This window comes from Gadus chalcogrammus, chromosome 16 (assembly GCF_026213295.1).
Source record: "Gadus chalcogrammus isolate NIFS_2021 chromosome 16, NIFS_Gcha_1.0, whole genome shotgun sequence".
Lineage (NCBI taxonomy): Eukaryota > Metazoa > Chordata > Actinopteri > Gadiformes > Gadidae > Gadus > Gadus chalcogrammus.
In genome coordinates, this window is record NC_079427.1 from 6,260,735 (window position 1) to 6,288,234 (window position 27,500).

Genomic DNA, 27,500 nt, shown 5'->3' on the forward strand with positions numbered 1-27,500 from the left:
GATGGAGGCGGGGGTGGAGGAGGAGGAGGAGGTGTGGGATGCTGGCCTGTTGGGAGTGAAACTATAGCTGCTCTCAGAGTGCTCTCCAGCCCCCCCCCCCCTCCACCCCCATACACACACATTCTGGGTCCTCCTTTGTGAGGTGTGTGTTCACATGCAAATCCACACCACCCACCCATCCCCTCCTTGGGTACCTTTCTCCTAGGAGCGCGCTGATTGATTGGCCAGAGGGCATTGGCAGTCGGTCCATGCACACTCCCGCACCCGCATCCCTTACTAAACTCACTCCTGATTGGCCACATTTGGGTTCGCTCTTGTGTGTGTGTGTGTGTGTGTGTGTGTGTGTGTGTCTGTGTGTGTGTGTGTGTGTGTGTGTGTCTGTGTCTGTGTCTGTGTGTGTGTGTGTGTGGTGTGTGTGTGTTGTGTGTGTGTGTGTGTGTGTGTGTGTGTGTGTGTGTGTCTGTGTGTGTGTGTGTGTGTGTGTGTGTGTCTGTGTCTGTGTCTGTGTGTGTGTGTGTGTGTGTGTGTGTGTGTGTGTGTGTGTGTGTGTGTGTGTGTGTGTGTGTGTGTGTGTGTGTGTGTGTGTGTGTGTGTGTGTTTGGCTTCTCAACCCCTCACGCCACCGCCATGTAGCGACGGCCTCGCCAAACAAAGCAGCGTGGAGAACCTCCGGCTAGCCCCCATGCTAAATCAGGACTCTGAGGAGTGTGATCCGATCCCTCGCTTGGATTACCGCCTTTAAAACAAGCGGCTGTTGAATGAGAGCCGGCCGTCTCAATGAGAGAGCTGCTAATGAATCACACCCTCCCCTCCTCCTCCCCTCTCCCCTCTCTCCTCCCTCCCACTTGTTCTTCTCCTCCCCCCTTGTTCCTCTCCTCCCTCGCTCTCTCAATCACTCGGGGGACTCGCTGGGCCCATGTGCCCCCTTTCGATCGGGGCAAAGGGGGCTCCTTCGCCAGTCTCTTCGCCCACCACCACCACCACCTCCACCCACCGGCTCCACCCTCCCCATTCTCTTCACACGCAAGCCCCCTGTCATGTCTTGCAGGCGGCTGAGAAAGAAGTCCATTAACTCTGGTTTAGTGGCGATGTCATGCGGTCCCTCCTTTGTGGCCTGGTGACATTCTGTGAATGGGAATCTGAATTCTGCCCTCCTCCTCCTCCTCCTCCTCCTCCTCCTCCTCCAACCTCCTTCCCCCTCCCCCTCCCCCTTTCTCCTCTCCACCTCCTCCTCCTCTTGAATGTTTGGTTCTCCCAAGACCCAGGGCTGTGTTGGAGGTGTTTGTTTGGCTGCTGGGGTGAAGGATTTGAGGGTACGATAGTGGTGGAGGAGGGGGTCAGTGGGTGTAAGGGCAGCGGTGCCGGTGTGGGGAAGGTGCAGGGAGGCGGTGGCTGGTTGGAGGTTTGGTGTGGGCGTCATTCGAGGTTGTAGGTCGGTGGGGTTGGGGATCGGTGGGGCTGGGGGTGAGAGCCTGGTGGGGGGGGGGGTGGGGGGGGTAGGGGGGCTGACAGTGGGTGTGTATGAGGGATTGAGTGGACCCTTTGCCTCCACATGTGTGTGAGTGGCGGTCTCTTTGTGCCGGAGCCGGCGTGTTTGTTTAACCCTTCCTCCCAGGCTCCGCCCACTCCCAGGGCCTGGCACGGGGACCGCCGCGGCCGGGGCAGATGCCTGCGTCCACAAGTGAACGCTAATCCGTTCGTGTTCACATCATGGAGGCTCGCCCTGAAGTAGCACCGGAGCCAAGTATCTGTGATAACATTCACGTCCAAGAGGCTATTTAGCAGCAGAGCTAAGTAGCCGTGGTCGTATTCACAACACGGAGACTTGTCCTGCTGTAGAATTTGGCGCTAGCTAGCTTTGGCGCTTAGTAGCGGCAGAAGCCCTATAACAGGGCATCTTGGTCTGGGATGCCTACAGTGAGCGTGCAGACATTGGCGTACTTTTTGTCTGGGTATTCAGGGCTCTGCCAGCTGTATGCGAGTACGCATTCAAGGGTTCCATCGTTACAGCTCAAGCGTTCGTTGTGTGGAATTGGGCTGGGTCAGCAGTAATAACCTCGGTAAAAGTTGATGGACTCTTTACTCCCCCAAAAACGTCTGCCCTGTTGCTAATTACATACATGCGGATCCCGTGTTTTGATGTTTTGTCTCCCCAACAGTGCAGCTGTTCCAATAGCCTCGGGTCTGTAGCAGCATGGTGACTTACCTAGCGTATGGAGCGCCATCCAGCCCTTTAATTGCTGGGCCCTGGTGTGATTTAGGGCTTGCGGCTGTTGTGGAAAATGCTGCCATGAAGACATCTATAAAGTTAGCCAATAATTTGTGTGGCATGTGAGACTGATGATCCTGTTTATTCTTAAAAATAAAGGAACAATCAGAATTAGTCTCAACAAATCAAACTTGGCTTTCTCTACACTCCCCTGAAACTAATATATTGTCTATAATAATCTATGATATATTGGACAAGACGGGAGCCCAGGTTTAGCAGAATACAAGTCTCGCGCCCCTAACACTGCTCGATTTCGAGAGCTGCCTTTCTTTCACACATATTCACACACAGCAGCTGAACACAGAACACATCACATCTAACCAACCAATTTAACATCTCCCTGGTGGTGGTGGAAACGCCAACTCCACAAATACACTGCCGCCTAGGCATACCCATACCCAAAGCACCCCGTACAATGGACCTAGGCGGGCTCCAAAAGTCCAACTAGCGATAGTAATTAGGAGATGAAAATGAACTAGAAATACACAACAGTATAATCCTTATCATATTGCTGTACATGCCGGTTCTCTTGTGTTTAAATGGCTCTGAATCCAGTTCTAAATGTTTGTTTTATATTTTCGATGCGGAGCCTTGATATTGACCGAAGGAAGCTAACATTAGCCAAAAAAAAAAATAAAAAAAGGAAAAAGAAATGTCGACACATTCATTGTGGCCCTTTCTCTGACCTTAAGCCTTAGGATACCCTTTACATTGGGAGTGGGATGTAACTATTCAGTTACTTACATTTCTGCCATTGAAATCCCACCTGGGTCTGTCTTTGCTCGAGAGAAAAACACTCAACAAAAGACAGAAGTGAGTGAGAAAACGATTAAACTATACTGTTACATTTGAATAACTGGAAAGTGTTGTGAATGTCCGACATGGAGGTTGTTTTTGTTGCGCGTTGAAAAGATCAGATAGCGGCCTAGCGTAGCACACGCTAAGCCGGCGCAAAACGTTGTCCACGGGAGCGCCGCTGAAATCTGAACTGTGGTAATTGACGGGACGATTGACCTCTCCTACCAACCATATTTTCTGAAACAACACACACGCACCGGCTAGCTTTGAAATAGCCTTTCCCTCGGGGACCCAAGGGGCTAGCGGAGGAAGCTAGTCATCAACTGTTTTTTTTAGGGTAGCTAAACGAAGCCATGGGTCATTTTTATTCGCTCACTCGCAGCATTCCCCGCGCGCACGGCGGCGTGCCTCTCGCACCACTTCCACCCGTTTCGCTCTCCGATTGGGTCGCAGACACCATGACATGCTATGGAAGCAATGCCAAGCATGTCTCACAAATGGGAGAGCAGGATCGAGTGGCCGGCTAGCTCACCGCAGGACATTTTCTAATATATTTGTTTTTTTAAACAGAGGTTTCCTGCTGTTCTGAAACTCTTGATAAGTCATTTCACGCCTGCTTTTTGCATGTCATTATTTATTCAGACCAACAGACTAACATTGACAAAAATGCGCTGCTATTGTTGCGGCCTTCCACTTCTTTCAGAGAAGTCATTATCGATTCAGATGACATATTCATGTCACTTGTCAAAGAGGATTGTCTTTGTCCTGTGACACTCGTCTGTGGCTTGAAATGCAACAACAGACAGACTAAGCTGGTACCCCCCCCCACTGCCTTTAAACCTGCAGGCTGTGTGAAGTAGCGTTTGTGTATGTGTGTGTGTGTGTGTGTGTGTGTCTGCGTGGTTGTGTTGTGACACTTGAAAGCCAAATCCTAGTCCACCCTGGACCCCCCCCCCCTCCAGGGGTCAGGTGCCCCTCCTTCCATCTCTGACCCTCTGGTGCCAGCCAATCATAAGGGTGGAAGAAAACAGTGTCAGATCTCAAGGCTAATGCCCGCGGCGCAACGTCAGCCCCGTCAAGCAAGGCCTCTGGCTAGCATAGCTCGGCTTTCTTATGGTTTTTTTTTAAGAGGGAGAGAGAGAGTGAGTCCAAAATGGAGTCCAGAAGTTGCCCTAACTTTTGCATCTTCGGAGGCAGTGCTGCAGGAGACAGAATTTGGATCAAAGGCACATTCATGTGTTCCAGAAAGGTCCGGAGGCCCTCTCCATTTTTAGTAATAACAGAATGGCTTCCAGTGATGACCTTTAACCCCACCCATCTACATTCCCCCCACTCACCCCCAAACCCCCCCCACCCCCCACTCGCTTTCCTCCAACCTTAAATCCCTGCTTTGAAGCTCTCAAATCATGTCGTCCACTGCCTCTGATAAAGGGAGACAGGACTGGGGAAGGGGAGGAGGGGAGGGGGGCGAGGAAATGTCTGGTATTGCTTATAACTTCTATGTTTTTCCCCCTCCAGGCTTTCGGACGTTGGGGCCTTTTTATTAAAATCATGGACATATAGGAATCCATTTAGCTTGCAGCTAACTGCTAAAGTAGCTCTGTCACACTGGATCAGGGTTCAAAGCGAGCAGCAAATGAAAGACGGGGGGGGGGGAATTGCATATACACTTTTCATCATGCGCTTCAAGTTTAGAAAACATTTCTCATTGAATTAGTCTCATACCAGAAAAATATGAGATGACCCTCAATAAAACTTGGAAAATAGTTAAAGGAAGAAAAGGGCTTTGGCAGAAAATGGTCAAATCATGTGCAGGAATGTGTTTATAGACCATATGGTGAACAGCCAGAAAACCTGGCTATCTCCTCATGAAACTAAATGAAGAGAAGCGTCTGGATGTATTGAATGAGACGTGTTGTCTTTATGGTGATGGTTGAGCAGGTGACTGCATGGATCCCTGGTGGTGTGACGCCCCCTTGTGTCTGACAGTTTTATCATTCATTCTCTGAGGGCATCCGATTTGTAATAAACCAGGCTAAAAAATAAGCAGCGGTACAACATAATTTGTTCTGCAAAGTGATTAATTCGAAGACGACGCATCATAACAATCATGTATTAAAATAAAACTTTGAAAAGTTACAAATAAATACACGCAATACAAGTAAACAGCAAAAGTCAAATGATCAACACTTGAAAATGCTACACGCATATAAGTAACTCTGACGCAAGCCGTAGTGCAACATTTTTAAATAACACTAAATAAGAATCATTTCTTCTTTCCAGATTTCCGAAGGCGTCCAAAGGCGGAGGAGAACTGAAGGGCCGACCTCTCGCAGAGGGTTTGGGCGACGTCCTCGCCCAAGGAGGGGAAAGCCTGGTTGGATTCGTCCAATGAGGAGACAGTGTCGGAGGCAGGGGCGGGCTCAGCGTGGCGGGGGCCAATCCGACCGGCAGCACTGGAGGAGGAGGAGGAGGAGGAGGAGGTGGAACAGGTTGGGGGGCCAGTGGCTTGTCCGTCAGGAGCCCCCCGTTCCAGCCCGTCCAGGTGGGCCTGGAAGGTAGAGGTTTGCTGGTCCACAGACAGGAAGTTCTCCTGGACCTTGTCAAACTGAAGGGGGGAGAGATACATAGAGGGGGGGGGACGACAACACAGGATAGGTGGGAGAGGGGAGGACGGAGAGAAGAGAGAGAGAGATAGAGATGGGGGGACAGAAAAGAGAGGTGGAGATAGAGAGAGATTGAGAGGGGATGGGAGAGAGGCAGACATAGGGACGGAGAGGGAGATCAGGAACAGAGAAAGAGAGACCAGAGGAATGGGGGAGAGAAAAAGAAGAAAAAGGAAGGAAAAGGGAGAGCAACAGAAGGAGAGAAGGAAAGAGTGAGATAGAATGACCAGCAGGCAGATATATTATGAGGAAAGGGAAATGGAAGTAGAGTAATAAAAAGAGACAAAAAGTGATTAATTGAGAGGCAGAGTATTTCACTACCACTTGGAACTGTATGTGCTTGTATTTTTTTTATTTTTGTAGTGTGGGTTATATGTGTGTGTGTGTGTGTGTGTGTGTGTGTGTGTGTGTGTGTGTGTGTGTGTGTGTGTGTGTGTGTGTGTGTGTGTGTGTGTGTGTGTGTGTGTGTACCTGCTCGATGTTGGACTGTAGTAACAGCTCCGTCCAGACTGACTCGTTGCTGCAGCTGTCGCTAACGTGAGCGCTCATGGTTATGTGAGTCCAGGTCAGCTCCTATCACACGGACAGTACCTCAACAACTATCATGTTATAATGATAACAATGGGGTCCTGTCTAGTTTACATGGGAGTGCATGGCAATACCAGTGGGACCACCCAATCCTAATGATGTATACATTCACTGTCAGACATTCGATTAAAGAGGCCATCAAATGTATGTCATAAATATTTTTGTTTATACAGTATTTTTTAATTTAATACAACTTTAACAGTTATAATAGCCTTTTAGGACGTAACCCTATTTAACCAAGGGCCAACTTCCCTCACTTGAATGCCCTTCTTATTTGAAGGCCTCCTGCTGGAATTTCCCTTCAGGGATTAATAGAGTAATCTTATCTTGACTCAATATGTTCATCTGACCCTGGTTATATACTGAATGTTGAGAAACAAGGACAGACAGGGAAAATGAGGGAGGGAATTTTACATTGAGTCGTTTATCAGACGCTTTAATTCAAAGCAGCTAAACACCAAAGTGCGGCTTAACATCGAAGCATAGAGTAGTTATAAAAATACTCCTAATGCTACATGACCCAGTTTCAGCAACACAACTGGACAGAGTGGTAGAGGAATCAGAAACATTCTGGTATTTTTTCGAGTTTGTTTGGGGTAGGAAGCTACCTGCAGCAACTCAGTGGTTTCCCTCTGGTGGTTCTGACAGAGCTGAAGTCTGGTCCGGTACTGACCCACCATCCTGGACACAAACTGCCTCACACACATAAATACAAGCATGTATTCAGTTAGCTTGGTGGAGCTTCTGTCAAAACAGATGTATGGGAACCCACCAATATAATGCATGTTTGAGCATCTAGGAACTATGAACTCTGATGTCAGGAATACAAGATCTAGTGTACAATCTCAACCTTTATATTATATATGTAGGAATTTGACAGTATTTAGAAAAAGGTTATAGTAAAACTAAAACAAGCAAGACAGCAGCAAGGATCACAGGCTATAGGACAACACATTCACATCTGAACACTGACAGAGGAAAACAGGTGAACGCAATCAACTAATTCTGACTAATTAGGACAGGTTAGGCCAGTAAGTGGAATTGGAAAAGACGACGACAAATACTCAATCTATCTCTTACTTTGTTGCGTTACCAAAGTGAATCGTTTATTTAAAGGTGGGGGATGTTTTAGCTTAGAGGTTAACCAATAAAATACCTCCTAGCAAGTTAAAGTGGACTAATGGAATCAGCTAGCTCAGTACAAGGTGAAATAAAGCCATGGCAGTATGTTGTCATGGCAGTATGTTTATCTACTAATAATATTCAACATCCAATTTATATATTCCAAAACGTCTATGTTTCAATGTCTTTCAGGGCCTTCTGCTGTATGCGAACATTGCACATGTTAAACAGCACCTTATATTCAACTGTTTTTGTTTAACTAAATTCTTCTTCTTCTTTTAGTAGTTTAGTTTACTTATCTACTTTTATTTTAAGCATATTTTGTGTGAAGGGAACTTGCAAATTAAGAATTTCATTGCCCAGTGTAAACTATGTTTCCATTGTGTGTATATGACAATAAACGATCTTGTATCTTGTGTCTTGTATCTTGTCTGACCCTGTAATAAACCAACACAATCTTTAAACAGAACTCAACAGGGATCGCAACCTCCCCCCCCCCGCCCCTCCCTCCCTCCCTCCCCGTTCCACGGTCCCCGATGGGTACCTCTGCCTCAGCCTTGGTGCTGGCCAGATCCCCCTGGCCCTGGCTCCAGTCCTTGGTGAGCGTGACCCTGGTGTGGAGCTCCTCCAGCTGGGTCCAGAGGAGCTCCAGACCCCCCAGCAGGCCCTCCACGTCCGCCTCAAACTCCCCCTGCGCCCGTACCAGACCGCCAAGCGTCCTTGTCCTGTCCGAAACCGGGATGGGGGGGGGGGTTGGAAAGTGTGTGTGTGTGTGTGTGTGTGTGTGTGTGTGTGTGTGTGTGTGTGTGTGTGTGTGTGTGTGTGTGTACGTGTGTGTGTACGTGTGTACGTGTGTGTACGTGTGTGTGTGTGTGTGTGTGTGTGTGTGTGTGTGTGTGTGTGTGTGTGTGTGTGCGTGTGTGTGTAGACGGTTCCTGGGGTTATTCCCTTGATGCAGTGTTTTCCCCCAGATCCATACACTGACCTTGAAGAGAGCAAAGCCCTCACTTAACATAACCTTCTCTGTTGGCTATTAATATTTAGTCGTTATGCAATCGCTTTTATCTCGGGGCCGAGCAAATTGAATTCAGATGCCGTAAGTCGTTAATGAGCAGATCAGGGGTTTAGAGCATCTTGCTCAAGGATGAGTAGATCACGGACATTGGGGTTCCAACACAGAGCCCTTTCGGTTGGATCAAACCCTCCATTGACTATCATGCCCCTCCTCCCTTGAACACAACACTAACTTTCTTCTCCTTCCAAAAGCCGTGTTGGCGGTGGAACCTCACCTCTGTTGCAGGTATGTGTTGAGGGCCTTCACTCTCTCTACCAGCGCGAGGGCCTCACAGTCGGACCCGGCCTCTAAGAGACCTTCAGCCCCCTGAAGGGTCCGGGACACCCTCTGTAGGGAGAGAAGAGGAGGAAGAGGAAGAGGAGCCTGTTAAAGGGGTCAGAGATCAACAGATGGTGGAGGGCAGTGCTATGGCTAGCTGACACAGCAGTCCATGTTGATGACGGGTCACTGGATGCCTAACGCTAACCTGATCATTAATGGCATGGATGTTGTATGTTTCTTTGCTGGGAATTTAATAATCAAAAAAATGAAGCAAACATTTATTTGGTCAACAAAAGTGAGGGAAAGATTTTAAAAAGTTACTTCTAGATTTGAAAGCATAGAAGTTGTTTTTGAGATGACGTCAACGAGAACCAAAACAGATGAGAAATGAGATGAGAAAGAACAAAGTGTAAAGGGACTCAAACACGATGTTCTAACAGGAGAGAGAGAGAGAGAGAGAGAGAGAGAGAGAGAGAGAGAGAGAGAGAGAGAGAGAGAGAGAGAGAGAGAGAGAGAGAGAGAGAGAGAGAGAGAGAGAGGCAGAGAGAGAGAGAGGAGGGAGAGAGAGAGAGAGAGAGAGGAGAGAGAGAGAGAGAGAGGAAGAGAGAGAGAGGCAGAGAGAGAGAGAGAGGGAGAGAGAGAGAGAGAGAGAGAGAGAGAGAGAGAGAGAGAGAGAGAGAGAGAGAGACTCAATGTCTTCTGGTCTGGGGATTAATGTATCTGACAGAATATCAGTGTGTGTCTGTCGCCCCAGGCTAACATAACGTGCGCTGTGCATACTGAAGTGTGTGCGGTACGTGACAGTGTATCAAACCAAATCAAAACTTTGCAGTAGCTGGGACTTTTCGGCCAGAAAGTGCATTACAACATGCACACCAAGGGAAACGACAGAGCAAGAAAACAAGCAATGAGTTTAAAATCAATAATATAATCTGAGTTGCATATCATTTTGAGTGATGGAATTCTCAATGAGGTTTGGCACCTCTTTTGCGAGAGAGGCCTGATAGCATCACGTTCTAGGATTAGAAGAAAGCTAATCTAAAACTGCGTTTTTTTGTTCGTTTTTTTTTTGGGGGGGGGGGGGGGGGGGGGGGTCTGTCGTACCTTGAGCCTGGCCAGGAGAGCCTCTACGTGGGGCAGGGTGGGGTGGGAGAGGGACTCCTGGAGAACACAGAGCAGCAGGCTGTCTGTAAGGGCCCGGGCCAGGGAGACTCCTCCGCCTGGTAGGGACGGCTCCTTCGAGACCCTTGGTGAGTAGGGACACCCCGGGGGTACACACCGCTCGTTAAACTGTCCACCCGCAAATTATTATCATGACTTCTATGGTCCGTATGGACCCTTTTACAACAGATTACAATTACAGAATTAAAATGCGTGAATACACGTATTTAGTAATAGGCCCATGCTAAACAAATATCTAATATGGACTAATATTGCCGTTTAGGAATAGAAAATGGTTCTAAGTTTAATAGTTTATATAATATTGCTAGTCATGTTTTAAAGTTGCCTCACCACGAAAAATGTGTGTTTTTCTGATCTGCCACCGATTCTGAGCAAAGCCCCATCTTAACGTCCAAAAGCAGAAGAAAGGATTATCAACATTTTATAATCGAAGGGCTTATAATATATAAACTAGCTAACTAACTTTATTTAGAAAATATTAAGTTAAGTTACTGTTAGTAGCACACTGGATGTAATTACGGATGGATGGACACAAACAAGGCCGTAAAAGTGATCATAAAAAGAAGTATACAGACAAAAAGGTCAAATAAGGAACATGCTTGTAAAAGTGTATGATTTACGGGACAGTTTTATTGAAGACGTTTTATTTTTGAGTGCGTAGGCGTGTGTCCGCGCACTCACCGCCTTTCCACTGCGCCCCAGGCTCTTCTTCAAGAGCATGGCACAAGCTCCCAGGCCTGCTAAAAGGCATCCGGAGCACAGTATCCTCCACGCCACTTCGGCCAGTCCGAGAGAAGGGTGCAATGGCGCCTCCACCTGGCAGAAAGACCACATCACACATACTAGTGCTACAGCGCACCAGCTTCGCCACGATGGACAGCTTTCCCTCCAGGTCAGGAGCCAGAAGGCGCGATCAGGTGGCTCTTCAAGTTGATTTATACTGATAATGATGAGAGAGAGAACTTTTAGAAAAAACACGCGGGTCACAGGCAGAGTGACGTAATTAGACAACGCGTGTTTGAGATTGAAGTCGAGCTAATTTAGGAAATCCAAATCATGCTTATCTTCGTGAATTCACTACAGTGCATCAGGCTTACTCAGTGGAAGCAAAGTTGTCTAAGTGTATGGCTGTTGCTATGCTGTTCTTAATGTGATCCGTTGTATTATGTAAAATGAAAACCACTGAAAATAAAGAAATACTTTATAAAACCACCATTCAAATGTACAGCCCAATATTTGGGCAACTCAATACTTAATTACACTCAATACTTTTACCATTCTGGTAATGCGTGACTTCTGAAATACTTCCCGGTGCTTATCGCCTATTAAGTAGCCTACACAAACAGTCAAACCTGCTTTGAGAAATGTGGCCGACTGGACCAAAGACCCACCTATCTCTTTCTAAACAAACCACTCTGTTTATTGAAAGCAGAACGACAGATAACCACAGTATTAGGCTTATGTGTGTTTTATGTACACAATCCTTTACTCCAGATAGGCCTATTACAGTCTCAATGGCCACAGCAGCAGCAATCACAACTCTCACAAGGAAGACATGAACAATGGCAAAGCAGCCAAAGTTATAGTCATAGTAGGGTAATAGCAAACCAAAAGTCTGAGTTATAAGCAAATGATATAAAGCTAAGAGTGTTGTTGTTTTTTCCTTTCATGAATCACAACTGTCAGCATTTCTCTCCCCCCCCCCCTCCCACACACACTCTGTCTCCCAGACAACCAGTTCACCCGAGGAGACGAGACACCTGTCATTCAAACATCACCTGTCATTCAAACACCTGTCAAGCGTCTCACCAGATGCTGCAGGATAGATTTGACTGACACGCAAACACAAACGCAAACACAGACGCACACAGTACACAGACACACACACACACACCTGCTCACTGCCTCGTCTCTTGGTGCCTTCTTTAACTCATCCCACCGCCTCTCCATCCAGTTACCCTGGCAACGCAGACAGGTCGCAGTCCGCCACGCGCAGGCGTTTCAATGAATCGATCCTGATCAATTAAGGGCCGGTCGACGCCATCCTAGCAGTACACAGATCCGCGTTTCACCGAGTTTGTCGTCGGTGTCGAGCTTCTGCTGCTGGGTCTGTGGGCAGGCGGCTAGCCTGTCCAACGTGGCAACCCTGTCAGACTGGTTCCCCCGGGGTGATTCATTTATTTGTCTTCTTTTCCTACATTCCATCCGAGTTGTAATTCACGTCTCGCCGGGCACTATTGTGCGAGAACCAGGGTTGGGCCTCAGCCAGCTCCAACCTCCCTGATACCTAAGCCCCAAGTGTAAAGGAAAATGAATTACTGTTCACGAAGCGTTGTTCACACATACTCAAGGTTAGGCGTCTTGTAGCCATCGTCTACTACTGTAGGCTAGACTAAGATAGTCGAACCCTGACTCCTAAACCCTGGACTGAGGCCTAACACTGGGAGACTTACCCTGGTTTAATACGCCACGTTCTATTCAAGATGTTTATGGAAAACTATATTTTGATTGGGCGACGTGAATGCTTTTACAGTCACACCTGTAAGCCACTTTGAATACAAGTGGATTTAAATGTGTAGTAGTTGCTGGGGTGTTTATATATCCAGCAGATTGGAGCAACAATTGGTGGTGATTCGGATTCCAAACTATTTAAATGATATACAATTAAACACTGAAGGTGATTCTCCTTTCTTCATAAGAACTGTATGTCTGATGAGACATATAAATGTATGCACTATAAGCACACGTCACACCCACTGCCAAATTGTACCAACATTACACTGCTAAAAAATATATTTGGAAAATAAGTCACAATTCAATTCTAGTTTTTGATTACCTGAAAGTCATCAAATCTTTAATGAAACCAGCGGAAATCTATTATATTTCAACCATCCTTAAGAACTCTGTTTATCTCTTCCCATCGATTTCGATCAACATATATTCAACATTAAACAAAAATTAAAGGTTTCAGAAAAGTCTTTTTTCCAGTCACTTTGTACCAGACAATGTCTTTGTGCGATGGGAGTGATGAGTAGAACTTTAATTTGCTGCCATTTTTACAACAAAATGATCTCTGGCCTTGTAGATCGCAAAAATGTACTCAAAAACACAAGAAAACAACCAAAGACCAATTCAGCATGTAAACAAAAAACGATCAGTTATTTCCACCAACACAAAGTAAAACAAAACTCACAAACTAGTCCTATTTCAACCGAAACTGAGGAAAAACAGAAGTGGAAAATATAATAAGATTGCAAAACAAAATGTCTGAATAATTACACGAGACCCGTATTGGAGACAAGTCATGTTGAGCATGACGTACCTGACTCTACTTGTTCTGCTCCTACTTTTCCTCTCTTCAAAGCATTATAGTTTCTGTTTTTCTGTTGTATATGTGCGAAGGGGTTGTGCAATAAGGCAGGCAACACCATAAGATCCAAGGAACCATTTAGTAGTCTCCTTCACAACAGCTACCATCTTTGAAATGACCTTTGAAAATGGACCAAAGAAAAAAAATTGCCACATCGTCGTTCCCCACCTTTTCACATATTTTGGAAAAATTATCAAATGTATTTTCCAAAAAGTAATTAGTTATTAGGCGAGTAACGCTGTCCCAACTTTCTCCAGTACTCAGTAGTGTAGGAGGCAGAGTAAAACTTTAAACTAATTCCTTCATTAAATCGTTCATGGTTATGTCTGTTGTCAACTGCCTTTTAAAATAAAGGTCCCATAAAAACAAAATCAATGTTTAACGAAAAGGCTTCGCTAGCTTGCAAATAAATCACGATTCTGGGAAAGGTAACTGACACATAAAACTGGTCATTGGTTTCATACCCTTAAAGACACCCCCAGGGTCTGTGTGGTTGCACCGGTGTGGTACCAGTGTTTGCGTCGAGTTCTTTGAGTGTGTGTGTGTGTGTGTGTGTCAGTAGCGCGTGATCGAGTGTGTGCGTAGAGGCTGCATGCAGTATCAGTTCAAGTGACTGGCCCCCAAAACAACAACTGCTACGCTACAGGTGGGCTCAGGGCTTGGTGATGTGAACTTCGCTGGTGCCGCTGCCATTGGTTGTGGTGGTGATGATGTACTGCGTGGTGGGCTGCTGATTGGCTTGCTGCTGCTGCTGCTGTTGCTCGGTTGGCTGGTCTGCCTGTTCCGGCGGGGGCGTCTGAGACCCGGAAACCTGCTTGGTCTCCATGTCCGACTGGCCGTCTGAGATCACGTAGTGGGTCTGGAGAAACACACACAGATGTAATGCATTTCAGTCATATATTTACACTAATACTGTATATATATATATAAAGGTTTGTGTTTCTTTAAGATTATCACCGAAAAATGCCCAGGAGAAGATCGACTTCAACAGAGTTTTACAAGGATTATATGTTTCCACGCATTCGTCCAGTTTGACTCCTTGCAGCGATCCAGGTTCAATTCCTGAATGCTGTTGTGTGCTGCTTCCTCTTAATTTCCTGTCTTTCTACCTTTGCCCATAAAGGCACCAATCGCCTGTCATATACATTTTATAATTAAAGGCTTTGCGTGGATTTGTGCTCTTCCAAACATGCTCTGGCTCACCGTTTTAACCTGGCTGCTGTTGCCGGTCGCGCCCGCGGTGCTGGCCTCAGCAATGACGTACTGGGCGTGAGGAAGAGCCATCATCTGGATCTCAGAGGCTGCAGGAGAACCAGCCACAAAACACATCAATACGCGTAACAAACACAGTACAATAAAAAGCGACACAAAATCAATACACTAACACACGTAAAAGCATACGTAGGTTGACACATGAAACACATGAAAACATGTGTGTTAACGCGTTAACACACATAAATACACACGGAAACACACACATACAAACACACACGCATAAAGTAAACCATGAAACACAGGCAAATAAACAACCATGTATACACACGGACACATAAACATTCACAGAAACACTGAGCCCAGCAGACTGGGGGTGTGCTCACGGTAACCACGGTAGTTCCAGTTGCTGGGGATGTATGCGTGCTGCACGGCGCCTTGCTGCGCGGCGGGGCTCTGGAGGGCGTGGCTCTGGGTCAAGGTGATCGGGGTCAGCTGACTCGGACTCATCTCCTGACCCGTCTGCTGGGAGGAGGCGGGACTTAGAGGCTGGCCAGCCACCTGAGGGAGGGAGGGAGGGGGGGGGGGGAAGAGAGAGAGAGAGAGAGAGAGAGAGAGAGAGAGAGAGAGAGAGAGAGAGAGAGAGAGAGAGAGAGAGAGAGAGAGAGAGAGAGAGAGAGAGAGAGAGAGAGAGAGAGAGAGAGAGAGAGAGAGAGAGAGAGAGAGAGAGAGAGAGAGAGAGAGAGAGAGAGAGAGAGAAGGTAAGTTTGGCTTGTTGTCAACGAATCAATAGCTCCACTGGATGGCGTTCACCGGTCTGATGTTTACCTGGCTGGTGTTTTGGGCGGTGCCCGTCGGCTCGGAGACCTGGATCTGCTGAACCTGAATGGAGTGCTGGCTGTAGCCGTGCTGCTCGTGAAGCTGGCTCACGTCCACCGTGGCGTTCTGAGAGTGCGGTGAAGAAGCCTGGACCAAATAACAGAAAACAACGTTAGGGATTTTTATTTACAAACTGTTATAGTCATAGTAATGTAGCCTAAAAAACTCAATCCATTTAGCCATATTATCATTTTTAAATAATGTATCATAAAGCATAACCTCTCAATAAGTAATCCTACACACTAGGGCTGCCATGGCCAAAAAAGACAACGAGATCATGTTCTTTTTGGTTTCTCTCCATCTCCTACAGTGCATTCTCCAGTAGCCCAGGTACTAGTGGGTACATCTCCATCCACTTCCATCCAAACCAACGCTCGACTCGGCCCGCTGTGTCTTACCGGCGCAACCTGCACCACCTGGAGCTGAATGTGCTGGGACTGGGCCAGGGCGCCCCCGGCCTGGCCCACAGGGATGTACTGGATCCTCTGGTAGTCCCCCTGGGCTGTACGGTAGTCTGTGGTCAGCGTCTGGGACAGCTCCGTCATCGCCTGGGTCAGCAGGTCCGTCGTCTGCCCAGAGAGAATTTATAAATAAGAAAACCTGAATCTTCCCTGAGTGAAGGCGATGTAATCTCATCCTTTAGAGTAATTAAAACAGACTCCCCTTCTGATGATAGGGACCTACGGTATTAACCAGGTCCGATATAATTGTATTCATTTGAATATTAAATGTAGGCCTATTTTTGGCTCCTTGCTTCAAGCCTTTCACAAAACGACTTCTTAGGCAAGAAATGTTTTTTTTGTAGATGCAAGCTGTGACTAAGCTCATCTCTGGGTGTTTGGGGAGGTACCACGTCTCTCCAGGGGGTGTAAGGAAAGAGAAACCGGCTTTGCTCTAATCGACAGCTTTAGGCCCCTCACCGCCACGGACTCCGTGGTGGTCCCGTCGGCGTTGATGACGGCGGGGGGGGTGCTGATGACGGCGGCGGCCGGCATGGGGGTCTGGAGGGTCATCTGGCCGAACTCTGGGTGTTTCTTCCGGATGTGCTGCACCATCTTGGTCTGAGAGCAGAGCACACAATCACACAGTGGCTGAGCGGGATATTTACGCTGCAATCTCGGCTGCGATCGTTTTATTTAACAGTTTCATTATGTTATCGTTTTAAAAGTTACAGCAAAGACGTAATTCTAAGTTTGAACACTTTTTTCTGTTTTTAATGTGTGTTTGATTGAGTGTCAATGCTTCGTTAGGATTGCTACCTATTTTCGCAGTACTCTGTGCAATCAAAAAATACAGATTTTATCCTTGATTACCTAAAAAAGGGAAATATGGTATGGTCAAAATAAATCAATACGTTTGAAAGGCACCAAGAATCATTTTCATCATTCGGTGACGTGTGAACACTATGATCCCAGCGTTTACTTTTACTGTACGTCAGTTAAACACAAGAGTTCCCAAACACAGAGTTCCAGAACATTCCAGCCCGCTGCCTGGTACCAACCGAGAACTGGACCGAACCGGACTGACTCTGTTCAGGCCGATGGGGGCGACCACTAGATGCTCACCTTGCTGCTGTACTGCTTGGCGCAGTGTGGGCAGCAGACGGGGGCCGAGGCGATTGTGCCGGTCAGCTGGGTGTGGGTGCTGAGCATGGGGTCCGGCTCTCCCGGGCCCGCCGGCCGCAGCTTCCTGATGCTGGGCGGGAGCTCGGAGCCGGGGTGGTTCTTCAGGATGTGGGCCTTCCTCTTGCTGGCGCTCTTGTACACCTGCGGAGATACAGGGGGGGGGAGACCATGGTGTCGCAAAGGCTGGGTTTGGCTTCGCTGTAGGGACTCAGGATTTAGCTTCGTTTATTAGAACGTGATGCATCAAATCGAAACCACGACAGAAAGTAGAAGCATGACGTGTGGAAGTAGGTTGTATCCGTGGATTCAGGTGCTTTTGTAATTTGTGAGGCAAGCTAATGGACACCGGCGGCTAAAAAAACGTTGGCACAATCAAAGTACTTCTGCCTTGCAAATATAAAAAGGAAGACATAGGCCTATCATTTGTGAATACTAAACTGACTGCAGCTCATCAAGCAATCGTGTGTAAGACGGGCGGTGTATAAGGGGACGGGGGTCGTGGAGAATAGACAACATGTAGTGTGGAGAGAGAGATGGCACGATGCTGTCATTGCAGAGGATAGAGCGAGGAGACCGGCGCACCTTGTCGCAGTACTGGCAGAAGTAGTCCCTGTTGGGCTTGATGATTGGCAGGGTGAGCTCCGGAACGTCGTCGATACTCATCTCCGGGTGTCTCTTTGACAGGTGGTTCACCTGCACGGCCCAAGGCAAACACAGACACGTCGTTGGAACGGAGGTTCAATTAGAAAAACTGAAATAAACCTTTTTATGACTGTCTGCGCACTAGGGCCGATTCAAAGAACCATGACGTATTGTAAATCTGTCGAGACTCAGTTAGCTGAAATTGAATAAATTGCAATTTTCAGTGGATAAATCGAAATGCAGGCTTTGGGATCTCATTTGTATGCACAATGGGTGCATGTGAACCTGTAAACCGCCTCTCTCCTGCAGAGCATAAAGGCTATTCACAGGTAACATCGCTAAACCCAAGATGGCCGCCAGCTGCAAAATTGCAAACTGCCGAGCGCTCGACGTGCGGCCCAGCGCGTCATCAGGGTCTCACCAGCATCCCCCGCCGGCGGAAGCCCATCATGCAGACGCGGCACTTGAACATGAAGCTGTCCAGGTCCGCCGTGGGCACCTTCAGCTTCAGGGCCTTGGACCGGTGCACGCGGTCCGCCTTCTTGGCCTCCCGGTCGGGGTTGTGCATCCTCTGCATGTGCTCCCGCAGCTTGTCCTTCCTCTGGAGGGAGGAGGACAGAGGAGGAGGAGGAGGAGGAGGAGGAGGAGGAGGAGGAGGAGGAGGAGGAGGAGGAGGAGGAGGAGGATGAGGATGAGGATGAGGAGGATGAGGATGAGGATGAGGATGAGGAGGACAGCGTAACGCAGGCAGGAGGTTCAAGATTAAAGGTGAGTTTGTCGTTAATAGTCATTAAATGCTCAAACTCCAGGCATCCCCAACCATGCAAACAAGACAAACAAATAACAGTACGACCCCAAGTGAGAGAAAGCTTCTCTTTGTTTAAAGAGACAAAGACAAAAAGTGACAAAATAACAAAATACAAAATACTGCAAATTTCTGGAAATTAAATAAGCAATAGTGTCAAGATCTATCAAACTTTTTTTTTTTTTTAAAAAGTTGTACACAAGGACAAAGACACACTCTGTGTGATTCTTTCGGTTGTCTTGCAAAACGCAATATGAATTCCATGAATTGATTGATTCATGGATATACCTTGATCTAAAGTGCAACAATTATAAAAATGTGGCAAGAATCAAGTGACCGAGAAGGGCCAGAACACACACACACACACACACACACACACACACACACACACACACACACACACACACACACACACACACACACACACACACACACACACACACACACACACACACACACACACACACACACACACACACACCATCCCATCCCATCCCCTCACCTTGAACTGTTTACCACAGGAGGAGCAGAGGAAGTCCTTGCGGTCCGAGTGCCTCAGCATGTGCAGGCGTAGCTTGTCCGGCCGACAGAAGGCCTTGTCGCAGTCGGGACACTGGAAGATCTTCTCTGAGTGGAAGCAGCGAATGTGTTTCTTCACCTAGCGGACGGAAGAGTGACGCGTCCATGTTAAACAAACACTGTGAAGACACACAAACGGGGTCGTTTTGAAAGTTGTGCTCACCACAGAACTGCTAACGCGAATTTAGAACGCCACAATTTAACTTTGGTTGAGTTTATCGCCTTTCATTCATATTCAAACTGAAGAGTAGTTTGCTAAATGAGAAGCTGTAGATATCTATTTGATTATATTTTAGAAGTAGTGCTGCTCGATAATGGAAAAAAATCATAATCACGATTATTTTGGTTGACTTTGAAACCAAGATTATTCAAATGATTATTTTTGAGTTCGAAAAAAAGTGATGCAATTATTCAGCAGTTCTCTCTTTGCAAAAAAAACCACTTTGCAACCAAGAACCCATTTCCCCTTAAGAAAATACACAAAACTCTCAAATAGAAAACGTTAACATCGAAAATAAATTACAGAAATGTATCCAGCTGATCCATTTCTATAAAAAATCGAATGAATAGAACAAATATACTCATATAAATAAATAAATGAACTAAAAAAATACTTTCAACTCGATTATATTAGAGCGATTAATAGGGACTTTTTCTACATCCACTCCGCCGGGTTCCCCCCTACCTGGATGAAGTCGCTGAAGCACTTCTTGCAGGAGGGGCAGGTGAAGCAGCCGTCGGGCCCGGCGTGCACGCCCACGTGCTCCTTCAGGAGGTCCAGCTTCTCGAAGGAGTCGGTGCACAGCAGGCAGGCGTACGAGCGGTTGTCCATGTGCAGCGCCAGGTGGTCCTCAAACGCCGCGTCCGTCAGGAAGCTCTTGTTGCACAGGTGGCAGGCGAAGGCGTAGGCGTCGCGCCCGTGCACCCGCAGGTGCTGCTCCAGCTTGTCCTTGTCCCGGAAGGCCTTGCCACAGTGCGTGCACTTGAAGGGCCGGAAGCTCTTCCGGATGAAGAGGTGCTGCAGCGCTGCATTCTGGGTAGGGTGGAGGGGCGCGGGGGAGATGAGGGGGAAAGAAAAGAAAAAAGGGAGAAATTTAGGGAAAGTGTTGGTGATTAAAGACAAGGTCGATTCAGAAGGTGGCACGTGGACTGTATCTAATAGGCTAGGACATGGGAGCATAGGAGACATACAGACAGACAGACGCACAAATAAACAGAGGAAGGGGGGGATGTCTTATGAAGGAGGAGGAGGAGCAGGAGGTGGCTTAAAGGACGAGAACAGGAAACAGGAACAGGAAATGACGAGAACGTCAAGCTTCTGACCCCGTCTCCCTTCTACAGCACCACCAACCTACCTGCACGTCAATCTTTCAGCCGCACAATGAGAGAGAGACACACACACACACACACCGTTGGTAAAGCACAGCGAGGCTAGCACAAATCCACAAAAACAAAAACGAAAGCAGGTCTTGGGTAGCAGTGTTGTACCGTGTTGATTCCGTCGTGGGTGATGATGTTATCGACAGTGAGAACTACGAACTGAAGTCCGATCTGTTCATGGTTGCTTTGCATTCCCTTATTCTATGACGCCCAGTCGTGTATGTGTGTTTATCTCTGTCGAGAGTGAGAACTGTCATGAATGTCGACTTGCTTTGATTGTTCTGAGCCTAGTATTGACGTCGCTTTGGCATTGTGTCTGCTACATGAGTCAATGTTAAAGGAGACATATAATACCACCGGGTGTGAGTGTGATTACCCAGTGGACTGTAGCAAACGATGCTCATCTATCCGTCATACATCTAGGCGGACACGTCCACTTGGGATGTCAGAAGAGGCAGATCTTTAAAACGGCTTGTAACGGCTCAGCACACTCACACCCGATGGTATAATGTGTCCCCTTTAATGTTGGGGTGGCATCTGGTGCCTTTCGGGCTGAACGCAGTCGAACCGTTTGGCTGCAGAACACGCAGCCACAGCTGCTGCAGGCTCACCCGTATTCGCTTGGCTCGCCGCAAGTCCTGAGAGGTCAGGTGTGGGTCGACCGCCGCCCCGGCACCCTCCCCCTGCGACGGGTCCTCCTTCTCCTCCACGACCGGGGGGACGTCCGGGCTGGCGGGCGGGCCGGGGGGGTCCGCCGCCGCCGCCGCCCCGGGCTCCTCGGCGGAGAGCGCCAGGTGGTCCGGGGTCTCTGAACCCGTCTCCACCTCCGTCTCGAGCTCCACCACCTTGAGGCCGTTCTGCTCGCCGTCGCCCCCGTCCATCCCGACCTCCAGCGACGGCTTGCCGCTCAAACCCATCATCTCCTGCTGCAGAAGTTAACAATGATTGTTATCATCAGTATTTAATTATCCATTTAATTTCACTTTCCTATGATGGTGGACATAGGATGTACGTCATACTTGAGCAGTCAAAAGCAACCCGCGCTCTACCGGGTGTCTCTCTCTCTCCCTTACCGATGTCTCCACCAGGGGGTCCAGTTCCAGGCGGACGAATTTGGGAGGGCGACCAGGTCGTCTACCCGTGCCGAACCTCTTCCTGCCGCGACCACGCCCTCGACCTCTGGATCTGAAGCAAGCAGGAGCGGAGGCCTTTAGTCTACTAGGTTGGTATCATATCAGCTCTGATGTCAACGACTGACATGTCACGTTAAGGTGTGGTCATTTTCTAATAAAGATAGTAACCTTGTTATTATCACCTAGGAAATATAGCCAACGGCAGCATCTTCTCTCTGGAGCAACTACAGCTACACACATGTATCAACTACGTAGAAGAGGAAACCTAAACTAGAATTGTTTCATCCAAACAAACTGCGAGAGTGTGGATGCTAAAATGCTAGACGTCAAAACTCAGCGCTAACGTCAACGCTAACGTCACCGTTAATATGCGTTCGCAGTTAACGGTTAATGGGCGGATGGCCGTCCACCCATTAACTTATTTTGCAAAAAAAGAAGCTGAAAAAGCGTAATAGTTTAAAAAGTTGAAAGAGTTGAACAATGCAGAGATAGCAATCATGTCGTTAAAGAGCTAAACGTTTCGAAAATGTAATGGTTTCTGTAGCTCAAAGTATGCAGGAGCAGTTAACTGCACAAAAAACAGGCAAACGGAATAAAGAAAACTCATGAAGAGCAGTAGATGCTTGCAGTAGCAACCACACTAACTACAAAAACACACTGAGTGTGCGCCAGTCCCTAAAACACCCTGTATTTTCTGCTGATGAAACAAGCATCCAGTGCTCTGTGGAGAACCTCAAAGGAGAGAGCAGCCACAGGTTACCTGGTGACAGAGGTCAGCTTCTCGTCGTGCATGTTCAGGTGCTGCTGCAGCTGCTCCGAGCTGACGAAGCGCCGGTTACACTCATAGCACGGCCAATTCTTCTCCTGTTCCCGTAACACTGGGGGGGGGGTGACATGACAGGCAGTGAGGACACAACACCAAAGGAGGCCGCACTCTTATCGGTTATGCTTGATTGAATTTACGTCTGTTTATTTGTATATGACTAAACAATGGAGTTGGGACCGGGTGATTGGTAGCACCGTGTGCTTTGACTTGATTGGGGGGTTTACAATAATATATAGAACCACCTGATGCCGCCGTTTCAATTACATTCAAAAAGCTTTATGGCACGACTATTGTTTTGAACAGTATTACCGATGCATTATTAATGTTTATTATTAGTATTTATTATTTTTATTATTTAGTATTTATGCTTTCTTTTTTGTACTTGATGGAAGTATGTTTTCTTTCCCTATGAGAGTTTTGTACTTTGTTATTGCATAATAATAAAATAAATAAATATATATATATATACATTGCTAGCCAATCAAGTCGAAGCACACGGTGCTACCAATCACCCGTACAGTGTTTTGGGAAACACTGGGTAATTTACATTACACTCAAAAAGTAAGGAAATCTATTTAAATAATAGCCAATTCTCACACACACACAAATAAACGCAAACTTTTTTTTTTTGTAAATAAAGCCATCAGCCTCCCTCACCCTTCCTCTCCTCCTCCGTCACGGTGTGGATCTTCTGGTTGACGAACTGGGCGTACGACGCGGCGTACCACACCTGCAATGACCCCAGGGTTTGAGTTATCACCTGTCATCAGTCAACCACACCCAGAGGTACAACTGCCAGGAGTGCAGAGCCCACTTGAGCTAGGGATGTAGAATAAATCAAATTTTGTCTATTTGACTTTTTTTTAATCTTTCTCTTTTTTTAAGGGACAGGGAATTTAAAGTTCTCAGTTACAAAGTTCTCAGTTACTGAATTAAATGCATCATGTTTTCAAACTCAAAAATAATTGTTTGAATAATCGTAACTTCAATATTGACCAAAATAACCGTGATTAGGACTTGTCCCACAGTCGAGCAGCCCTACCTTGAGCTCCTGTTTGGGCTGGATGTTCTTGATGGTGGTGTAGAATATCTCAGAGCCGTACTGATAGGCCACCAGGTTCTGCTCCAGGTGATTCTGGGCGGGCCTCACGAACATCATCCAATTACAGCTGTCCTCGTCGGACAGGTCCACCCACGATTCGTCCGTCTTCTCCCCGTCCTTGTCCGAGTCCAGCATGCAGAGCTGCGGACACACAGCGCAGAGGTTCACATCGTTGACCGAGCTAGCACGGCTAGTTTGAACCACAGCTAAGCAGCTCCACGCCCGCACACCTTGAGGTGAATGTTGTGGTCTTGTAGCTGGCTCTCGGGCACCAGGGGCCCCTCCAGGGGGCCAAACTGAGTGCGCTTGGGGATGCGTCGCTTGGAGAACACCCCACCCATGAAGCGGTCCATGTAGAGCAGCAGGGGCAGGCTGGCCCGGGCCTTGGACACGACCGGGCGGTTGGGGAGCGGGTGGAGGGCCCCGTGCTTCAGACACGCGGATGGGTGGGCGCAGTTGCACTCCTCGCACCCTGAGGGAGAGAGAGGAAGAGTGAGAGTGAGTGAGAGAAAGGGAGAGACTAGGTGTGGATGGGGGGAATCTGAGTCTACAGTAGTGATAATGACTTTCTATAAATACAACCGTCCTAAACATTAGGTTTGACTTTACGGCTGCTGTGGTTAATTTAGGTTACATTGTGATCCTCATCAAACCCTCATCTCTTGTTTACTTTTGACGGCGACAGAGCACTTGGTCAATATTGTAACGGTACTTCTTTTTCTTATAATATTCAACTAACTTATGCCACCAACCTAAGCTAAACCACAGCTAAATTAAAATTCAAACTCTGGTTAAAACGGTCACACTCATGAGGGTTGTAGCAAAACGTTCCACCATCTAAACCGACAACTTGACAACGGGCACGAAAGGAACCAATGAGGCGAGGCGAGCCCCGAGCGCGCGCGGAGGTCGAGGCGGTGACGTACACAGGCTGTGGGGGGTGAAGGGGAGGGGCAGACGGGGCTCCCAGTCGTCCAAGTCTGAGTCTTCGTCTTCGTCCTCTTCTTCATCAGAGTCCTCTGTGGAGTCCGTGGCCCCCAGGGGACTGGGGGGGGGCTCCGCCATGCCCGTCATGGAGGACAGGGAGTTGGACATCTGCTCCTGGGACCCAGGACATATTCAATTTGTTTTCAACTTTATTGACAAGAGGTTTAAAAAAAAGGTTGTTTTGTGTTACGTATTTTTCCGTTTTTTTTTTCAAGTTTCTAAACAAAAAATCTAGAAAGTGTCGAATTCAAGAAGAAGTTTGTGCAATGTGAGCCTGCCTAGAAAAATTAAAGTCTGTTTAACGTTTCATTTTACATAGTATGTTAGAGAATTGAGATATCAATGCCCTGGCATGCTTCTTGAACCATCCTTTATTTTTAGATGAATGTATGAATGGATCAGTAAATAACCGGATTAACATTCACACATCTTGAGGCTAGTGCACCACGTGATGAACCATGGGGTCCTCTGTTACCTGGGAAACGGGCTCCAGGAGGGCTTGTGGGTCTTCCGCTACGTTGCTGAGGACGTGCAGGTTTGCAGCGTTCATGTTCTGTCCGCTGGGCAGCAGAACCGTGACCTGCCAGGGAACAGTACGGGTCGTCAGCTCGGTCTTTAAAAGGTTCAATTATACTTCTACGTCAAACAGCGGGCTTTAGGTGCACCGCAGGGCTCAATTCCGGGACCCCTACCTGTTGAGTGGTGCCATCCTGTTGGATGTAGGCTACCTGAGGTTGATCTGCAAACTGGAATAAGAAGAAGAGTTTTAGGCCCAATCCCATTTCTACCCCTTACCCCTTCCCCCTTGTTTTGAAGGGGTAAGGGGTAGAAATGGGATTGGGCCTTAAGCAGATGTGTGATCATAACAATAACGTTTTAGTCATCATGTGACTGTGTGCGTTTGCGTGTGTCTTACTGTACCTGGGATCCGCGAGTGAGTGAGAGTGCGCGCGGGTATACACGTTACCGTACCTGGGATCCGTCTGCAGGGTGTATGTACACCAGGGTGTGTTCTGCAGACTCCACAGAGGTGTAAGACCCTCCGTCTGCAGTGTAGACCACCTGCTCCTGGCCGCGGTCCTGCTGCTCCCCGCTGTACACGATCTGGGCCACCGCCCCACCCTCAAAGTGCACCTGCAACCAGGGGGCACACACACACACACACACACACACACACACACACACACACACACACACACACACACACACACACACACACACACACACACACACACACACACACACACACACACACACACACACCATTGTTATTTTTGCTTCTTTTTCTTTTTTTTTTACAGTTTTAGCCTGCATCAGCACATTGTAGCGTCTACATTCTGTGGACCCTTTACAGACATAAGGTGAACCCATGCACTGGATCTTTTAGATTGCTTTTAATATGCACTTGTCTGATGTCCCTCTATAAAATGTCTTCATGACCCGGAAGTTCATAACTGATAAATATAATTAATTAGAATTTAAATTAATTGAGGGGGTCATCACCCACAGCTCACCTGGGTTGCATTTCCCGTGTCCCCGTCTCCGGCCTGGCTCCACGCGGCTGAGGGTTCTTGCTTTGTTTCCATGGCAGCGTGGTGCCCCTACCTGGCACCTCTTGACCTATCGAGCCACTCCTGGAAGAGGGATGTCGACAGATGAGACGGTTTAATGGTAGTAGATAGTGATCATACAATATTGGGAAATATGCCTCAGATCATAATCAGTGTGATAAGACAATGGACTATACATGTATTGGGATCTTAATAACTTGCATTATGCTCTACATATAGACCACCTATTTGTGAAATATGTTTATTCATTATTTTGAACATGTTTGGCAAGCACAGTAAGATATGCAAACAGGATTGCTTATGAAAGCTGCGGCGATATTTTCAACTGAGGGTAATTTGTTTAGCATAGAGCGCTGTGTTGATCAATAAAGAAACAGGACTAGGTTGGGAAAACCTGGGGATTCTGACAGCCTTAAACGTAGGTGCCGATGTGAATTTGGCGTCTCCAGAAACCATGCACTTTGTTGGCAAATTGCATGCAACTTCATACACAGAATGGTCAAAGGAGCACTGCAGTAGGGGTAAGCGAAACTCATAGCCAATGTTTGGCTGTGAACGAGTAGGCAAACAGAGCCAAAATGTTGCTGTATGCCCGTATAACAGACACAATGAAAGGTTGCGAGTGAGTCAGCTGATGAAGGTATAGCAGTTCGTTTAACCAATAATGCATTTAATTCCCCCCTATTTTAACCCCACAGGTTCGCAGTCCCAACCGGACCATACCACAAAAACCAGCGCTGTAGAAACCCGGGCAAATTATGGCACGGCGACATCAGCGTTATAGCCGTATATGCGCGAACGAAAGGCCAATCTTGGTGATAAATGTTACTATTCTGGTTCGCGGCATGGGTGGACTTCAGCAATTTACACAAAAACGCCGTTAAAGAAGCAAAGGCGAGACTATTTAGTCGAGACCCACCCGTCCCCCCCATCCTAGTTGAGCCCAGCCTCGGTCTGCTTGGGAACAAGGAAGAACCATGCAGGCTCCATTTTGGGTGGGACTAACAACGTCCACACTTACAAGGCCCCTGCGACTAAATATTTATTCTTCTCGGGTCACTAACCATCGAACCATCGTGGATATTTCGTTCGCCAATACAAAAATTATGGATGGGAAATGTAACTGTTAGACCGATGGCGAGGCAATCGCCAGTTCTTTACCATTTAGTGAAAACGATGAAGTTGTTCTTACCTCAGAATGGTAGCTGCAGAGGCGGCTGCATTGCATATTAACATAACCTTCCTAGCAACCCGCCCGATCTCTTCTTACGATTGGTGGAGGTTTGGTTGACTGACAAAAGTCATACATGAATATTATGTCTTTCTAATTCAACCTTATGGAATATGAACCAACTGTACTACCAATGTTCTACATTGCAATGCAATAAATAACCCCAAAGAACGGGGTAATGCTTCAGATGGTTTTAT

The 27,500-nt window shown here is 47.4% G+C and overlaps 2 protein-coding genes across 5 annotated transcripts; both read right to left on the reverse strand.

Annotated features, from left to right (window-relative positions):
• Positions 1–5,172: 5,172 nt before the first annotated feature.
• si:ch211-151h10.2 (uncharacterized protein LOC567699 homolog) lies at positions 5,173–12,132 on the reverse strand. 3 transcript variants are annotated; one of them, XM_056611647.1, is made up of 9 exons: positions 11,856–12,132; positions 10,643–10,777; positions 10,292–10,344; positions 9,884–10,025; positions 8,733–8,845; positions 7,988–8,168; positions 6,930–7,013; positions 6,205–6,306; positions 5,173–5,675 (listed from the first exon to the last, which is right to left on the reverse strand). In XM_056611647.1, exons 2-9 carry the CDS (start codon positions 10,679–10,681, stop codon positions 5,334–5,336), a joined length of 1,056 nt encoding a protein of 351 aa, XP_056467622.1. In that variant the 5' UTR covers positions 10,682–10,777; positions 11,856–12,132; the 3' UTR covers positions 5,173–5,333. The 3 variants fall into 3 exon arrangements, with proteins under 3 accessions (XP_056467622.1, XP_056467620.1, XP_056467621.1); XM_056611645.1 differs by having other exon boundaries at positions 10,643–10,901; XM_056611646.1 differs by lacking the exons at positions 9,884–10,025; positions 10,292–10,344 and having other exon boundaries at positions 10,643–10,901.
• A 1,220-nt stretch (positions 12,133–13,352) lies between these two features.
• Positions 13,353–27,319, reverse strand: prdm10 (PR domain containing 10). 2 transcript variants are annotated; one of them, XM_056611644.1, is made up of 23 exons: positions 27,265–27,319; positions 26,016–26,135; positions 25,474–25,635; positions 25,194–25,247; positions 24,977–25,081; positions 24,441–24,615; positions 23,745–23,986; positions 23,455–23,655; positions 23,070–23,142; positions 22,347–22,464; positions 21,527–21,638; positions 21,065–21,379; positions 19,759–20,106; positions 18,997–19,152; positions 18,111–18,290; positions 17,630–17,740; positions 16,988–17,188; positions 16,343–16,483; positions 15,821–15,991; positions 15,372–15,509; positions 14,930–15,104; positions 14,535–14,632; positions 13,353–14,190 (listed from the first exon to the last, which is right to left on the reverse strand). In XM_056611644.1, the coding sequence occupies exons 2-23, from the start codon at positions 26,085–26,087 to the stop codon at positions 13,984–13,986; spliced, it is 3,555 nt and encodes a 1,184-aa protein (XP_056467619.1). In that variant the 5' UTR covers positions 26,088–26,135; positions 27,265–27,319; the 3' UTR covers positions 13,353–13,983. The 2 variants fall into 2 exon arrangements, with proteins under 2 accessions (XP_056467619.1, XP_056467618.1); XM_056611643.1 differs by having other exon boundaries at positions 26,347–27,290.
• Between the last annotated feature and the right edge of the window lie 181 nt (positions 27,320–27,500).

Bases quoted from the DNA above. Each gene is read 5' to 3' on its own strand.
- prdm10 (XM_056611644.1), bottom strand. From the start codon at position 26,087: ATGGAAACAAAGCAAGAACCCTCAGCCGCGTGGAGCCAGGCCGGAGAC. The intron at 15,992-16,342 runs GTGAGGGGCCTA...CTCTCTGGGCAG, and splicing joins CCACCACGGAGTCCGTGGCG to ACGACGGACCTGCTGACCCA. The intron at 14,633-14,929 runs GTGAGCACACCC...GTTCTCCTGCAG, and splicing joins CTGGAACTACCGTGGTTACC to CCTCTGAGATCCAGATGATG.
- si:ch211-151h10.2 (XM_056611645.1), bottom strand. From the start codon at position 11,911: ATGGAGAGGCGGTGGGATGAGTTAAAGAAGGCACCAAGAGACGAGGCA. The intron at 8,169-8,732 runs GTGAGGTTCCAC...GGTTTCGGACAG, and splicing joins AACACATACCTGCAACAGAG to GACAAGGACGCTTGGCGGTC. The intron at 7,014-7,987 runs GTACCCATCGGG...TGTGTGAGGCAG, and splicing joins GCACCAAGGCTGAGGCAGAG to TTTGTGTCCAGGATGGTGGG.